We start from the raw sequence: 15653 nt of genomic DNA on the forward strand, positions 1-15653 counted from the left end.
ATGTATACATATTATCCCCTGAACTAGTCAGCCTACAGCAACCTTTTCAGGATAGGTATGTCTATATAAACTCTAGAAACTGAAATGTTTTCCCACAAAAAACACACTTATGGATCTTGCCCAAAATTGGAAAAAATGAAAATAGTGTACCTCAAATGCATAACTATGGAAGTGGAAAGGCATGCACTGTCCCTCTTTGCATCCCTTTTATACTGGCTACTGTCAGTCTGCTCCCTCGCTGGCACTGCTGCAGGAGTGGGGAGTTTATTTTATGGTATACGCTGATGATATTCAGCTGGTGTTCCCAGCTAATGGGTTGGTTGAAGATACTCTTGCATTTAGTGAGACTGCTTAACAATATCGAGGCTTGGACGAGCTCAAATAGCCTTTTGTTGAGTATTTCCAAGACAGAGATTCTTGGAATTACAAGGGATACTAGGGATGTCGTCCGTCGTCGTCCCCCCCCCCCCCCCCATATCAAACCAAGCTAGAAATTTGGGGGTGAGGCTGGATTCTGAATTCTCTCTTCAATCTCTACAGGCTGCCATGAGAGTGGGTTTTCTGAAGCTCAGAAAACTGCGGCACTTGAGGTCTATCTTAGACAAGAGAAAATTTAGGGTTATTATACAAGCATTTGTATTCTCAACCCTAGACTACCGTAATCCCTTGTATATAGGTTTGCCCAAATGTTATCTAACGGCTTTGTAACTGGTCCTAAACGCAGCTGCCTATTTGCTTACTGGGACATCCCTTAGGCAGCATATAGTCCAGTGTTGAAAGCTTTACACTGGCTCCCTGTTAATCAGAGAATTACATTTAAACTTCTGACTTTGACATTTAGAGTCCTGTATGGGGAGGGACCAGAATATTTGAAAACTATTATCGTGCTTTAAGCCCTCACGAGTATTAAGGTTAGAAGGAACCTCTATTATCTGTGCTGGGGTTAGAATAGCCAGATTACAGGAGACCAGGAACAGAGCCTTTTCTTAGGTCACCCCATTCCATTGGAACAGCCTCCCAGATGAGATCCAGCAGCTGCGGGACTATCAAACTTTTTGGAAGCAGATAAAAGCCTATTTGTATCGGGAAGCTTTTAACTAAATTGTTCAGTTTTATTTATTTTCTGTTAATCGCCCAGAACAGTTATCTGGTAATTGGGTGGGGTAAAAATTCCTATAAATAAATAGAAATGAGCGCAGACTGTCTATCAGCTGTACAGAGTGATCACTTTCCTTCCGCCAGTTGGTCCTCCTAGATCAATACTGACATACATACTGCAGCCATCACAGTACTCTCGCTTTCAAACTGTTAAAATTAGTTCTGAAATGCATTTTTCCTCCCCCAGAAGAGAAAAGGAGGTACACAGGCAAAAAAAAGGCTGATCAGACCTACTCCTGCTCAGAGCAAGAGAAGATTTGAGCTAGCGCCTCGGACAGGCAAACAGACACAGCAAATAAACATTTGGGATCAGGACTGAGTGCAGAGGCAGAGAGTGGAGAGCACAGGCCAGTTTTGCCTTTTGGGCCCTCACATTGTCTATTTTTGAGCCCTTTTGAATAAGTTTTGAAGTGTTCCAAAACTGTCCGAATTGCAACCAGATTACCCCCGCCCCTTTTTCCAGTAGACATTTGGCTATTCGTCTAGTAGAGGTCCAAATCTCTAGAGGTGAATTAAACCAGATATGTTTAAGCAGGCTGCTGGAGAATTACTTCATTGGCACAAAAGTTTCTTCACAGGCAGAACCTGAGAGTCCTTGTCGTGCAAATTAAATTACAGTGAATTTTTTTTTTTCCTTAGGACTATACCTTTTCCCAGTTTCTCGCCCTTGAGACAAAGCGTTAGGTAAGCTGTTTGGTGACATGTTACATTGTGGGAGTTCCTCTTTCTCCAGATGATCAATACCTTCAACATATACAGCAGTGCTGTGAAAAGGATGATCTGTAAAAGCAAGAAGGATAAAGGAAAAAATCACAAACGTACGATCCTGCAAAGAGTCTGGGCACATTGTGTTCCTTAACCTACTGATCTTACCTGCAGGAAACTGAAAACTAGGAAAGCAAAGTTGCTTACCTGTAAAAGGTGTTCTCCAAAGACAGCAGTTCATTCATCACACAAGTTGACTACCATAGTGTTCTTTCTTCCAGAGCTTTCAGGAAAGGTCAAAAGATCTTTAATGTAGATGCCACAGCCCCACTGATCCTATCTATTCTAATAACACTGCTTTGACTGGGGAAGAAAAATGCCAAAAGAAAAGGTGAAAGGGTTTGTGTAACTGGTGAACTGCTGTCTTCAAAGAACATCTCTTTCAGGTAAACAGCATTGCTTTCTCTGAAGACCAGCAGTTTACTATAGTCACACATGATTCCCTAGCTAAGAATTATCTTCAACAAAAAAAGGAGAATATAGAAATACAGAAATATGACAGCAGAGGAAGACCATACAGCCTATCTAGCTTGTCCATCCACACCAACTGTTCAGTTCTACAATCCCTACCACTCCTTCAGAGATTCTCTGAGCTTGTCACATTTTTTCTTGAATTCAGATACCATCCTCAACTCCACCAGAAGGCTGTTCCATGCATCCAATACCCTCTCTGTAACAAAATATTTTCTTAGATTACTCCTGAGTCTAACTCCTTTCATCCTATCCCCTTTGTTTCACTGAAAGAGGCTCAACTCTTGTACTTTAATACTTGGAAGTATCTGAATGTCTCTATCATATCTTCCCTATCCAGTCTTTCCTCTAGAGTGTACATGTTTAGATCTTTAAGCCTGCCCCCCTATGCTTTATAATGAAGACCACTGGCCATTTTAGTAGCCTCTAGACAGACTCCACTCTGTTTATATCCATATCCTTTTGAAAGTGTGGTATCCAGAACTGTACATGGAATTCCAAGTGAAGTCTCACCAGGGACCTATACAGGGGCAATATCACCTCCCTTTTTCTGACGACCATTCATCTGCCTATGCAGCCAAGCATCTTTCTGGCTTTTACCATCGCTTTATCCACCTGTTTGGCCACCTTAAGATCATCAGATTCAATTACACCCAGATCCTGCTCTTCCTTCCTGCTTAGAATTTCACCTCCAATACTGTACCTTTTCCTTGCATTTTTGCATCCTAAATGTATTACTCTGCATTTTTTAGCATTAAATCTTAGCTGCCAGACCTTAGACCATGCTTAAAGCTTCACTAGATCCCTCCTCATGTTTTCCACTCCTACCTGGCTGTCCACCCTGTTACAGATTTTGGTTTCATTGGCAAAGAGACAAACATTTCCCAACAACCCTTCCGTTATATCGCTCACAAAAATGTTGAAAAGAACTGGTCCAAGGACCGATCCCTGAGAAACGCTGCTAGTAACAACCTCCTCCTCAGAGAAATGTCCATTTAGTACAATCCTTTGTCGCCTCCCTCTCAGCCAGTTTCTATCCCAGTCAAATCACTCTTAAGATCCATACCAAGGGCACACAATTTATGTCTTCTTGAATTGTGTCAAAGACCTTCCTGAAATCCAAGTACACTACGTCTAGTACTTTCCCTTAATCCAACTCTCTGGTCACCCAATCAAAGAAACTGTCCAGATTCATCTGACAAGACTTACCTCTGGTAGAATCATGCAGTCCATTGGATTCCAATGATTGCACTAACCTCTGATTTAGCAGCGATTCGTTTAGCAAACATTAAATTTGCTCATCACAGAGGTCAGACTAGCTGGCCTCTAGTTCCCAGCCTCCTCCTTACTTCCACTTTTCTGAATAGGAACCACATTTGCCATCTTCCAGGCCTCCAGAATTACTCCGGACTTTAAAGAAGCACTGAAAAGATCAGCCAGCGGAGCTACCAGGATCAGATATGATTACCCCTAGATCCCGCTCGTTCCTTGCAACTCAAATGTATGACTTTTTTTTTTAGCATTAAATCTTAGCTGCCAAACCAAAGATCATTTCTCAAGTTTCATTAGATCCCACTTCATGTTTTCCACACCTTCCTGTTGGAAATTGTATCATTCACAAAAAGTCAAACCTTTCCCTAAAGTCTTTTTGCAATATCGCTTACAAAAAGGAACACACCAACAAAACTGCCAATAGAAGACAAAAAAACATGGTTTTATTTGGCAAAAAGCCCTTGTTTGTTTTTAAATTGTTTTAAACATTTACAAGGAAGATAAACCAAAATAATATAATGTATCATGGGCTGGAGGAGTTGTGCTTTTTTTCATGTCCTCAGAACCTTTCACTCCTCTGCTGCCGCGTGGTTGTTGGGGAGGAGTCGATCACTCATTGCTGCTTCTAGAACTGAAACCTGTTATGCCGACTCCTCTGTGCAGGCCCCGCGATATTAAAAGTTGGCAGGGCTAGCACTTTCTCCGTGCTCATCTTGTGCATCGCAAGATCAGCATAGAGAAAATGCTATTCTCATGAGTTCTAATACCTTGAGCCTGCACAGACGGGAAAGGTGTCCGCCTCTGCTCAGCTGCCAGTGGAATGGAGTCCACCGACGGCTGCATGCACCTTCTCCCGCGGTAAGACACTTCTCTAGGCCCCAAATAGCAGAGGTGGGCACTATTTCCTTTTTATCCTGGCTCACTGCCCCATAGGAGGACTGTTGACAGACTCATGCGGCAGCCGAGGACAGGAAGCCGAGTCCATCTGTCTATACCAAGGAAAACAAAATTATCAGGCAAGTAATTTCTCCATTTCCTAGTGTGTAGAGATGGACTCAGGACCAGTGGGACGTACCAAAGTTACGGTGGGAGGCTGCCCGCGGTGCAGTCAACACCGCATATGCAAAGGCTGCATCCTCCTGGGTCTGTACATCCAGACGATAAAACCTGGAAAAAGTGTGTAAGGAGGACCACATCGGAGCTCAGCAGATATCGACGGGAGACAACAGACGAACCTCCGCCCAGGACACTGCCTGAGGCCTAGTGGAATGAGCCCTAACTTGAGTAGGCAATGGCTTTCCAGCATCCACACACGCGGCCGTAACTACTTCCTTAATCCAGCGAGCTATGGTAGCCCACGAAGCCGGAGCACCCTGCTTACTCCCGCCATGGAGAACAGGCAATCCATCTTTCAAAAAGGTTCAAAGGCCTCCAGATACTGCACAACAACATCCAAAGAGCGCAAGAGACGATACTCCTCCTCATCCCTGATCTTATCCAGGGATGGCAAGGAGATGGACTGATTCAAATGAAAGTCCAAGACTACCTTGGGCAAAAAACAGCTTTAATGCCCCCGGAGTCACCCGAAGGAACAGCTCCCAGCAAGATAAGGCCTGAAGCTCAAAAATTTGACATGCACAACATATAGCCACCAGAAACAGTCTTCAAGATCAACAACCTTAAGGAAAGGCTTCACAGTGGTCAGAACATAGGGCCCGCCAAAAAATCTAGCACCAAATTAAGACTCCACAATGGAACCAGTAACCTCAAGGGAGACCTAAGATGCTTCATTCCCTTCAAAAAAACAGGCCAACTCAGGATGAGACGACAATTAAACACCATTCACCAGGCCACTGAAACAGACAAGAGCCACAACCTGACCATCAAGGAATAAGGGCCAATGGAGAAATTACTTACCTGATAATTTTGTTTTCCTTAGTGTAGACAGATGGACACAGGACCAATGGGTATAGGGTGCTCCTGATAGCAGTTGGAGATGGAGTCAGATTTCAATCTGACGTCAGCACCAGTACATATACCCCTGCAGGAAGCCCTGCTCTTCAGTATTCTCCTCGCAAAGCAATTGTGAATATATGTATGTCTCCAGGCCGGATGGTGCTTTAAAAAAAAAAAAAAAAAGAAACCAGTGGGCCCAGGAAGGCTTTGGCCCAACACAGCTAGATAGGCCCTGACTTATTGGTGAGGAGTGAGCAGTCAGGGGGCCAAAGAGGACCCAGCTGTGCTTATTGGCAAGGGATGCTTTTTTTTCTTAATTTCTTGGCAAACAGTGTACACTATTTGCCAAAACAAAAATACACCCAAAATGTTTCAAGTTTTTCATAGGCACTGTGCATTTGTTTCAGCTAAAACCCAAAATGAAAAATGGGCCATTTCGATTCAGAGTACTCATTCATTTTAAACGACTGTTCATGCCTATCAAATTCCCTGCGACTTCTACTGTAGTGCATTTGATATATTGAACAAGTGCCTCCTCAGTTCTCCTGTCCAATTCTATCTCAAGGTTTGTGAATGACAGTACTGAGATCTGATGTCCTTCAGGGCTTTTTGGAGGTTGGTGCTAAATACCTCAGAATGAGAGGCTGAGCTTACCTCCATAAATGGCTGCTTAGGACAGTATGGAGTCTCTTGCACCTCAGTGCTCTCAGACTTAAGTGCCAAAGGGACACACCAATGCTGCAGAGCCTCCAACTTGTTGCTAGCCGTCTCAGATTCCATGCTTGAGGGATCAGAGCCCTTGTCTCACCTTGTGGGAGCTGGGGGGGGGGGGGGGGGAGGGAGCACGGTCAGATTTTTTTCAACTCCTGAGCCTATTACATCAAGGAGCCGAACAAGCTGAAGGCTCCTTTGGCACAGCCTTGGAACCAGCACTTTTACGTGGCCACTTGTTCTGTACATCAAGCCTTCGGCACCAACTTCATGGAGATGGCCATTTCCTTCTTGGCAAGGTGCCTGACCTTCTGGACCCTAAACTTTCAGAGTGACATCCTTGCACACAACCTGCAGCCTGAGGTTTGGCCTGCTTCAAACATTTGTAGCAAACCTTGTGATGGACATCTTCTGTTTGCACTTGGGGCAAAACCTGAAGCTGCTGGTCTGCTTCTCTGACATGATGGGAAAAATAGACATAGTGAAAACAAATGAAGAAAAAAAAAACCTTCAAGAAGTTATACGTCAGAAGACTGGTTAGAGCAGTGATGGTGAACTCCAGTCCTTGAGTGCCACAAACAGGCCAGGTTTTCAGGATATCTACAAAGAATATGCATGAGAAAGATTTATATACAATAGAGGCAGTGCCTGCAAATCCATCTCATGCATATTTATTGCAGATATCCTGAAAACCTGCCCTGTTTGTGGCACTCGAGGACTGGAGTTCACCATCAATGGATTAAAGACTGATGGAGGAAGAAAAAAATATATCCCTCATGCCGACAAGTAATATGACAAAGAAGAAAAGAAAACTTAAGAACTGTTTAGGGAGATTTTTTTTTTTTTTAGAATGAAGAAAAGCACAAGGAAGCAGGGTCACAAACTCAGTGAATGAAAACAAACTGGGGGGTGCATCAGGGCCATAGCAGTGTGGGAACTGCCTCAAATACATGGTAAACGCCTTTAGGCTTTTCCAGAAAGTTCTGGAAAAGATGTCCTTTTGGTGACAAGTACATTCAAAAGCACCCTTATAGAGTATGGTGAACTGCTTGTCTTCAGAGAAAAATCTATTCCATAACGGATACAAAAGAATGATTACAAACACCACAACAGTTAACACCCTTAGAAAGAAAATTATACACCTTAAGCTCATTTTAAACTACGGCTAGAGCCCCTGAAAAAGTTTTTGACAATCCTATGAGACCCACTTCAGATCTCCAGTATTATCAAAAAGCTGATTCAAGTGTTTCAGTGTGCGACACACTGAATTCCCTACTAGGCTGTCAGAGGCACAGAGAACCCTGCCCTAAGCCCATCCAAGGAGAGATCGCAGACACAGCTACTCACCATAGAACTCCTCAGGCTCCTCCTCTCCCCCAGGGACCCGCAGAATTCTTGAGATGTCTAGATTCAGCTGCATTTTCTTGGATGGAGGCGACATGGCTTTGTGGTTTTGGTGGGTGCTAAAATAATAAAATAATAAGTTTTGCTTCTTCTTTCAGGCTGAAATAGATTTAAAATGGAATCTTATCACCACAAAGACCTCAAGTTTCCAGGTCAATGTGTTATATATTTATCTTTGTTTTACTGTTTGGGAGTCACAAATGCTAAGTAAAAAAGAACACAGTTGTATGTTAAAAAAAAAAAAAGTCCACGGCTCAGCCCGATGGCCCAATAGCAGCACAAAGACCAAGGTTCCATTCCATGATTCATTTAGCACATCTCAGGCCAGCAGGGACTAGGGTTGCTGCCAAATGAGGAGGGAGGGATCCCAGCCATAGTACTGATGCATGCCTTAAAGAAGAACAATGACAATTTGTTTTTAAAGTATATTGCTGAAAATGGACCATGAAATCATTTCTAAGGTAAACAGATTTTATAGACTGCAGTTTGTTTGCTTTGTTTTTTTTAAAACAGTGCTTCTAACGCTAGGGCAGAGACTCTCAACCCAGTCCTTGGGACACATTCCAGTCAGGTTTTCAGGATATCCACAATGAATATGCATGAGATATATTTGCATGTACTGCTTCCACTGCATGCAAATCTCTCTCTTGCCGACTGGCTGGGTGTGGGAGGACAGAGTTGAGAACCGTCATGCAAGGGTGGAAAAATATTAAGAAATTTTGCAAGCCAACCGTAATTGTTTTAGGAGGCCATTCATGCTTCCAATTTCTCTGCTGCATTCTCTCCCTTTCCTGATCGGTTTTCTGGTTATGCATTGCCTGAATCTGAGAAAGAAGTCTTAAATAAAAACTTTATGCTCAAAACAGTTTACTGTCCAACCCTATGAAAGCGCCTTCTTGAAACCTAGGCAGACTGAGAAAGGTTGGGCGTCAGTGATGTGATGTAAGTGTGGCACTTCCTTAGGTCAGCCAGTAGATGGCTCTAGGACCCTGCTTAGAAAATCATCATCTGTGCCAGCTTTCCATGCTCTTCAGTCCCTCCCAACCTGGAGGGCTGGGATTGGTTGCCTCAACCTGTTTAGTGAAGCTACTTTAATATTCGGAGTGGTGAGTTTCAGTTAACCTCAGAGGATTAAGAATGCTGATTTTCATATCCCGGATGAAGCCTCCCTGCCTCATCAGCGGGCCGATACAGTAAAATCATGGGAGAGCAGGCGAGCGCCCGCTCTCCCAGCGCGCGCACAGGACACTCTCCTGTGCGCGCGATACAGTAAGTTAATTTATTTAAATTAGGCCCAGCGGTAAAAAGAGGCACTAGGGACACTAGCGCGTCCCTAGCGCCTCTTTTTTGACAGGAGCGGTGGCTGTCAGCGGGTTTGACAGCTGACGCGCAATTTTGCCAGCAACGGGCTCAGAAACCGGACGCTGGCAAAATTGAGCGTCCAGTTTTCGACCGGACAGCCACGGGCCCATTTTAAATTTTTTTTTTTTATTATTTTTTACTTTTATTAAACTTTCGGGACCTCCGACTTAATATCGCCATGATATTAAGTCTGAGGATGCACAGAAAAGCAGTTTTTACTGCTTTGCTGTGCACTTTCCCGGTGCCCGGAGAAATTAGCGCCTACCTTTGGGTAGGCGCTAATTTCTGAAAGTAAAATGTGCGGCTTGGCTGCACATTTTGCTTTCTGAATCGCGCGGGAATACCTAATAGGGCCATCAACATGCATTTGCATGTTGCGGGTGCTATTAGGGTCGGGGGGTTGGACGCGCGTTTTGGACGCACTATTACCCCTTACTGAATAAGGGGTAAAGCTAGTGTGTCCAAAACGCGCATCCAAATGCCAGCTAACAGTGCACTCCATTGGAGTGCACTGTTAGCTGGCATTTGGATACTGTATAGGCGCTATACAGCGCCTATACAGTATCCTGGGTCCAAAACGCGCATCCAAATGCCAGCTAACAGTGCACTCCATTGGAGTGCACTGTTAGCTGGCATTTGGATACTGTATAGGCGCTATACAGCGCCTATACAGTATCCTGGGTGCGCTGGTACCTGTCATTTTAAATGACATTTGAAATGACAGGTACCAGGAAGTGGATACAGGAGAAGGGCTGACTGACCCCCTAACTCCCCCCAAACTTTCCGCTAGCCCCCGCTCACCTGCCCTAGCAGTGTCCATCTCCCGCGCCGACAGCTCCGGAGCAGCCCCAGTCCTCTCTCCCCTCCTCCCGGGGACAGCCGACGGCGAGAGCGGCTTCAGCAGCCCGGGGCGGATCGGGCGCTGCCCATGGCTCCCTATTCTCTAAAACGTAATGAGTGCACGCCGTGACCTTGGACGTCCAGCCGGGCGCTCAGGTCACCATAACACTACAGAAATACAGATTTATCACACTGAAACCTTTCTGTGGGTTTCTGTGGCAGCTGAGAGTTCAGTTCTAAATAAATTCTTACACACATATAGCAGTACCCAATCACAAACTAGCAAGCAAGAAAATTCATGGTATGCCAGCAAGTGCAGCTTTTTTTTTCTTCCCATTATAGTGCTGGCACCTTAGTTTCCTAATTGATGTTTCTTGCCTATTGCAGTCTGCTTTGGGGTTGCAATTTCCCCCAGCTGAGCCATTCCAGAACTTGTGCAACCAATTACCGAGTCCTTACCTGAGGCTGGAATCCAGTGTTGGCAAGCTGTAGAAACAGTCAGGCCCAATCATGCCTTAGCACTGATGTCCCATGATGGACTAGCGTGACTGAAAGTGAACAGTTAATTAGCGAGTTAAAATGCTTACCTCCAGCTGGTTAATTGGTCATTGAGCAATAAAGCAGGGACACAAACTTATTTGCAGGGACCACACAGTGAACAGGCCCTCTTTCCTTGTCACCATGGTACTGCCCTCCCTTACAGGGTCCAGGGCTTTGAGCTGGGGAATGAATCCACCCAGTGTTGCATGGATAGTGTGCCCACCTGATCCACTGGAGCATCAGGTGAGGACTGAACATTCAGTAAGTGCCACTGAGACTTATCTGCAGTGTTCCTTCCACCTGCTCTTCCAGGGAAACAGAACCCTTCATCTGGACTGTTGTCCTGGCAAGCAGCTTCTCCAGGGAATTCAGAGCCTACTGGCCTGTTGCCCTGCTCTCCCAAGGAAATAATTGCCACTTATCTGGCCTGTTGCTCTAGAATCCCGATCTGCAGCTCCTACATTGAATCCACCAAGGGAAGAAGCCATTGGGGAAACTCCCCTCCAGTGCTTAACTCCTTGGTGCTAGAACTCAGACCCCCTGCAGTCGGTTCCAGGTGGAATGGGTCATTCTGTTCATCTGTATTGTAGCTGCAGCATCAATCCACAGGTCTGCACATCTGCTGAGGCAGAGACAAATACTGAAGAGCTGAGAGCAGCACCACACCTTTATAGGGGGAATGAGATCAGCTTGGAGCTTTGGTCTCTGCCTCCATCTGCTGGTAGAAGGACGTAACCCACTTGTCTGGACTGGTCTGTCATGTACGAAAAGAAATTAGACTGTGTGCCCTTGGGAAGCATAACTACCCAACAAAGAGTTACATACATACATTTTTTTAACCCAATAAACATAGTAAATGGCAGATAAAGACCCAAATGGTCCATCCAGTCTGCAGCGTGGGTAACTTTCTGTTCTCCTGCTGTAAACACAAAATGAACGCTCTGGGCAGCAGAAAGTTCGCTTCAAAGTAGACAGCTCAGTCTGTTTAGACAAAGGGTTCCTTCATGTAATTGAATAATCAGCCACCTTGAATTTGAGCAGAGTGTGTGTTCTTTAACACTAAGAATAATGCATGGCTTAGGGGCTAAAATGGAACTGATGTCTTCACCCATGCCCAATTTTAGAAGACAAAACCATGAAGATGCAGGGGCGAGAAGCTGGTCAAGGGCAGAAGTTACAAAACAAAGATCACTTGCCCAGATCACAACCAGCGAGAGAATTGCACCGAACAGGGGAACTGCTGTTCCTATCAAAAGTTATGGCAGAGAGGCTTGTCTCCAGTTGCAGTAATGGGAGCTAGACTGGAAACATCCAAAACTATGGAAGTAGTACATTAAGGTTACTGATAATGGATGAGGAGGTATCTGTAACTGTTCAGTTTACAACAGCTGATCAAGATTCAGGACTCAAGCAATTTTACATGTGTTGCCAAAAAGACTCAAGACATGGCTTTTCAGGCAAGCCTTCTCGAACTCTACCTAAGATGCACCATAAACAAACTCTCTACTCAGAGACTGTACATATGAGACACCATATTTATATTGAACTTTTGTATATAATTATTCTCCTCTATCTCTTTCTATTTCTTACATTCCCAGTTCATTAGCCCTTGTTAATTGTAACTGCTTCTCTTCATCACGTTATTTATGTTTTTTGGTTGTATTATCCGCACCCCCGTTTTCTGTAAACCGACATGATGTGAACGAGTTCATGAATGCCGGTATAAAAAAACCTTAAATAAATAAATAAATATACAGATTAAGATAAAAGGTTAGGAAAAATGACAAAATGGTAATAAATCTCATACAGGTACAAATTACAGAAAGTACAGCATCAGGGAAATGTCTCAGGTTGAGATGCTGGTCTGTTTTGTTCGTGGTCAGATTTCAATCCTGTCCTGATGGTAGGATACCATATATTTTGCCACTATAGCCATGTTTTCTCCTCTTCCCCTGGGTTTATAAAGAGTTTCTCACTCATACTCTTGTGAGAAGTCTTGGATTTTCTGTTAGCTCTGGGAAATGTGATTCTCTGATATCTTTGCATTTTGCTTAACACAAGAGGAAATGCTTTTCTGTTTCTATTTGTCCAATATTGACCTGCATACAGAATCTGTCTTCTTGGAGTTTCCAGTTTGTTTACATCTATTTCTAATCTGTGATCACTTATCCTGTATTTGGTGAGGATCTCTCTGTTTTTTATATTTGTGATAGAGGTGAAATATTCTTATAGTGTGTATTTTCTATATAGGCATTTGTAACAGTCCAGATTATTCTGTTTTCCATTTTGCACTTCCCAATATGATATGTATCAGTGTTCTAGGACACGTTACAATAGTTGCATTGCCGTCTTTTCATATGCCAGTTTGAGTTAGAGTGATAGTGCTGGATTGGTATAGCAGGTGCTGAGTGTGTTTTTGTCCAAGGTTTTATTATGTCACAGAGTGTGTGTCACTGTTATTGAGATGACACCAAAATTTGAATAATCTTTTTGCATGGTGAGTAGTAAGGGAAAGCATCCTAATTCTGTTCTGCATCCATTATTAGGGGTGTTTCTATGGACATGATTGCAGAATTGGAGATGTAGAATTTCTATAGATGTTCAGTATTATTCTGTATAATTTGGAATTAATTATAGACCATTGATCTCACTCCCATATAAGAGGACTGGGTGAATGATGCTATCAAATTTTAATAGTAGTTTTACTGTGGGTTGTATTTCTCCAGAGGTTTTTTTGTTGCATATAAGGTTCTATAACTGTTTCTTGTAGTATTCTTTATAGCTAATTTAAAATTCCCAGGTGCATTTAGTCTCAAGCCAAGGGATGTATCTTCTAGAGTATGCTCAACTTCTTGTTTATTTAGGGAGAATTTGGATTTATGTTGGAGATTTTTTGGCCTTTTCTGGAAAAAAAACAAAACGTTTTTCTTAGGTTTACTTATAGGGCCCATGATTTGCAGTAGGGCTCTAACAGGATTAGATTCTCTTGTAGACATTCTGCAGTGGGAGGCAGAAAGACCAAATCATCTGTATGTAACAGGCATCTGACTTCAAAGTCATTTACGTTTTAGCTCTAGGGCCGAGGAGATTCTCAAGTATTGTGGGGCTGGTCATTGATGTAGCTGTTTAAGAGGGAAGGACTCAGATTACATCCTGAAACTGCCTATTTTTATCTTACAGCTTATGAATGAACACGTCTATTTAATTACATCACAGGTTGCACCTTGCTCCCCCCAATTCAAGTTTGTAGTAGTTTAAGGTTGAGGCTAGGGTGCCAGAGCACGTAGAAGTTTTTATAAAGTCAATAAAACATGCAAACATTCTCTCTGAGGTTTCTTTACATGTTTATTCATCAGGGTTTATAAAATAAAGATGTGTTCAGGGGATCTGTGTTTTGCTAGGAACGCAGTCTGACTTTTGTGCAGATTTTTGCTGTTAGGAATTTTAGTTTGTTGAAAACATTGCAAGAACAGTTTGGTACTCTGATCTGAAATTAACAACGAAACTCAGAGTTCAACAGATGACAGCAGAGCCCTGACACCAGTGCTATGCGCTTATACATGGAGAACAGTATACAGTAAAATGAAGACATGCCAGGGCTCGACCCAGTCACCATTCACGTGTCTGTGGATGCAGATACGATGAGAAAGCAAAATGATCAGAACCAGGTAAGCAGACCCACAGGTCAAACAGGCAATTGATAACAACCTTACGTAAACTAGGGTTGCCACCTCATTCCAAATAAACCTAACAGGCTGATCCAGTCCTACCTTTGCCCTATAGCATGTATGATTTGTAATTCTGATTTTCTTAGAGTAATCAATGAGAAATCGGAACTACAGTGCAGGTATACAATAAGGCAAAACCAAGACTAGATTATTCGGTTGATCTGGGATGAAGCAAGAACGCTATGACATCCACGTAAAACTTTGAAGCTGCTCCTGAGACCCGCGGTATAAATACATACCTTTAGCATTGAAGAAGAAAGGACGTTACTCATTACATAGCGCTACTAAAGAGGGAAAGAAGTCGGCTGACAACATTCCTTCTGTACAAGCAATTGGCGTGCATGGGGCAAAACGGGATTCAGACGCGAGAAAAAAAAAAGATTTAAAAAAAAAAAAAATCCGCTTCTCCCGCCCAGATCCCAAAGACGCGGTTTGAAGCTGGCGGATTCCCGGCATGCCCCGCGCCAGGAAGGGCGCAGAGTAGTGACGTCATCGTACGCGGCGAACGAAGATGCAAAAGGTGAGAGGTGGTGGGCCTGTGGCTAACTGACGTGAAAAGGGGGACCGCAGGGTGCTGGAAAAAAAAGAGCTTAGTTCTCTCCCCTGGAGCTTGGGTGAGGATTCTGAGGAGCAGCGGCTTTCGGTTCCTATCTCTGGAAGGAAAGTGATGTCTGCGCTGCCGGTTAGCGCCTGCACCGGGATGGAAAGTGCGTTTTATGTAATTCATGTAAAACGCTGCCTAGGGAGCTGGATAACGATGGACTGCGGTCAGCCCGAGGCTGCTTTGCTCCTGTCCTGCGCCGTAAAACGAGGCTGAGAGATCCCTGGAGGGGGGACGGAGGCCCGAGAGACCGGACTTCGGCGTTCTGCCGCGGCTCTCTGTTCGTGGCGGTGCCAGTGTGACCCTGACCCGAGCTGTCACTAACGGAAGTGGCACCAGTTGCAGGCTATTTTTTTAAGTCTTAGCAAATGAGAGAGATAGACGTTTTTGTTTTTTCAGCTGGCTTGTGCAGCGGCTTTTGTTTGTTGTTTATACTCTGTCGCCCGGGGTTAGAACATAAGAAATTGCTATGCTGGGTCAGACCAAGGGTCCATCAAGCCCAGCATCCTGTTTCCAACAGAGGTCAAACCAGGCCACAAGAACCTGGCAATTACCCAAACACTAAGAAGATCCCATGCTACTGATGCAATTAATAACAGTGGCTATTCCCTAACAGGTCAATACAGTAAAGTGCGGCCGTGGTTACCCTGCTTCTAACCCGCTTTCTACTCACAATTTTGCTGCGTTAGTCCAACTCGCGATTCACTATCCCCTTTAACCCATTCTTACCACCTCTTTAAATCAACGGGTAACCCCTTTCGCCCGCGGCATGTATATGAGATGTAAACGATCGGATTAGCCATTCCCTCCCATACAGTAACGCGCACCCTGATTATCGCTTTTTG

At 44.0% G+C, this 15653-nt stretch overlaps 1 protein-coding gene across 3 annotated transcripts in view; it reads right to left on the bottom strand.

Moving 5' to 3' along the window:
* Nucleotides 1-14647, bottom strand: part of CENPU (centromere protein U) — a 96982-nt gene extending 82335 nt beyond the window's left edge. The window contains exons 1-3 of one of the 3 annotated variants that reach the window (XM_029585474.1): nt 14447-14647; nt 7681-7796; nt 1806-1938 (exon numbers count right to left, since the gene is read on the bottom strand). In XM_029585474.1, the coding sequence (XP_029441334.1) occupies nt 1806-1938; nt 7681-7774 (227 nt within the window). In that variant the 5' untranslated portion in view covers nt 7775-7796; nt 14447-14647. Of the gene's footprint in view, nt 1-1805; nt 1939-7680; nt 7837-14446 lie in introns of all 3 variants that reach the window. The other 2 variants (XM_029585400.1, XM_029585332.1) reach the window with 2 other exon arrangements.
* Between the last annotated feature and the right edge of the window lie 1006 nt (nt 14648-15653).

The sequence above is a fragment of the Rhinatrema bivittatum genome, chromosome 1 (assembly GCF_901001135.1).
Source record: "Rhinatrema bivittatum chromosome 1, aRhiBiv1.1, whole genome shotgun sequence".
Lineage (NCBI taxonomy): Eukaryota > Metazoa > Chordata > Amphibia > Gymnophiona > Rhinatrematidae > Rhinatrema > Rhinatrema bivittatum.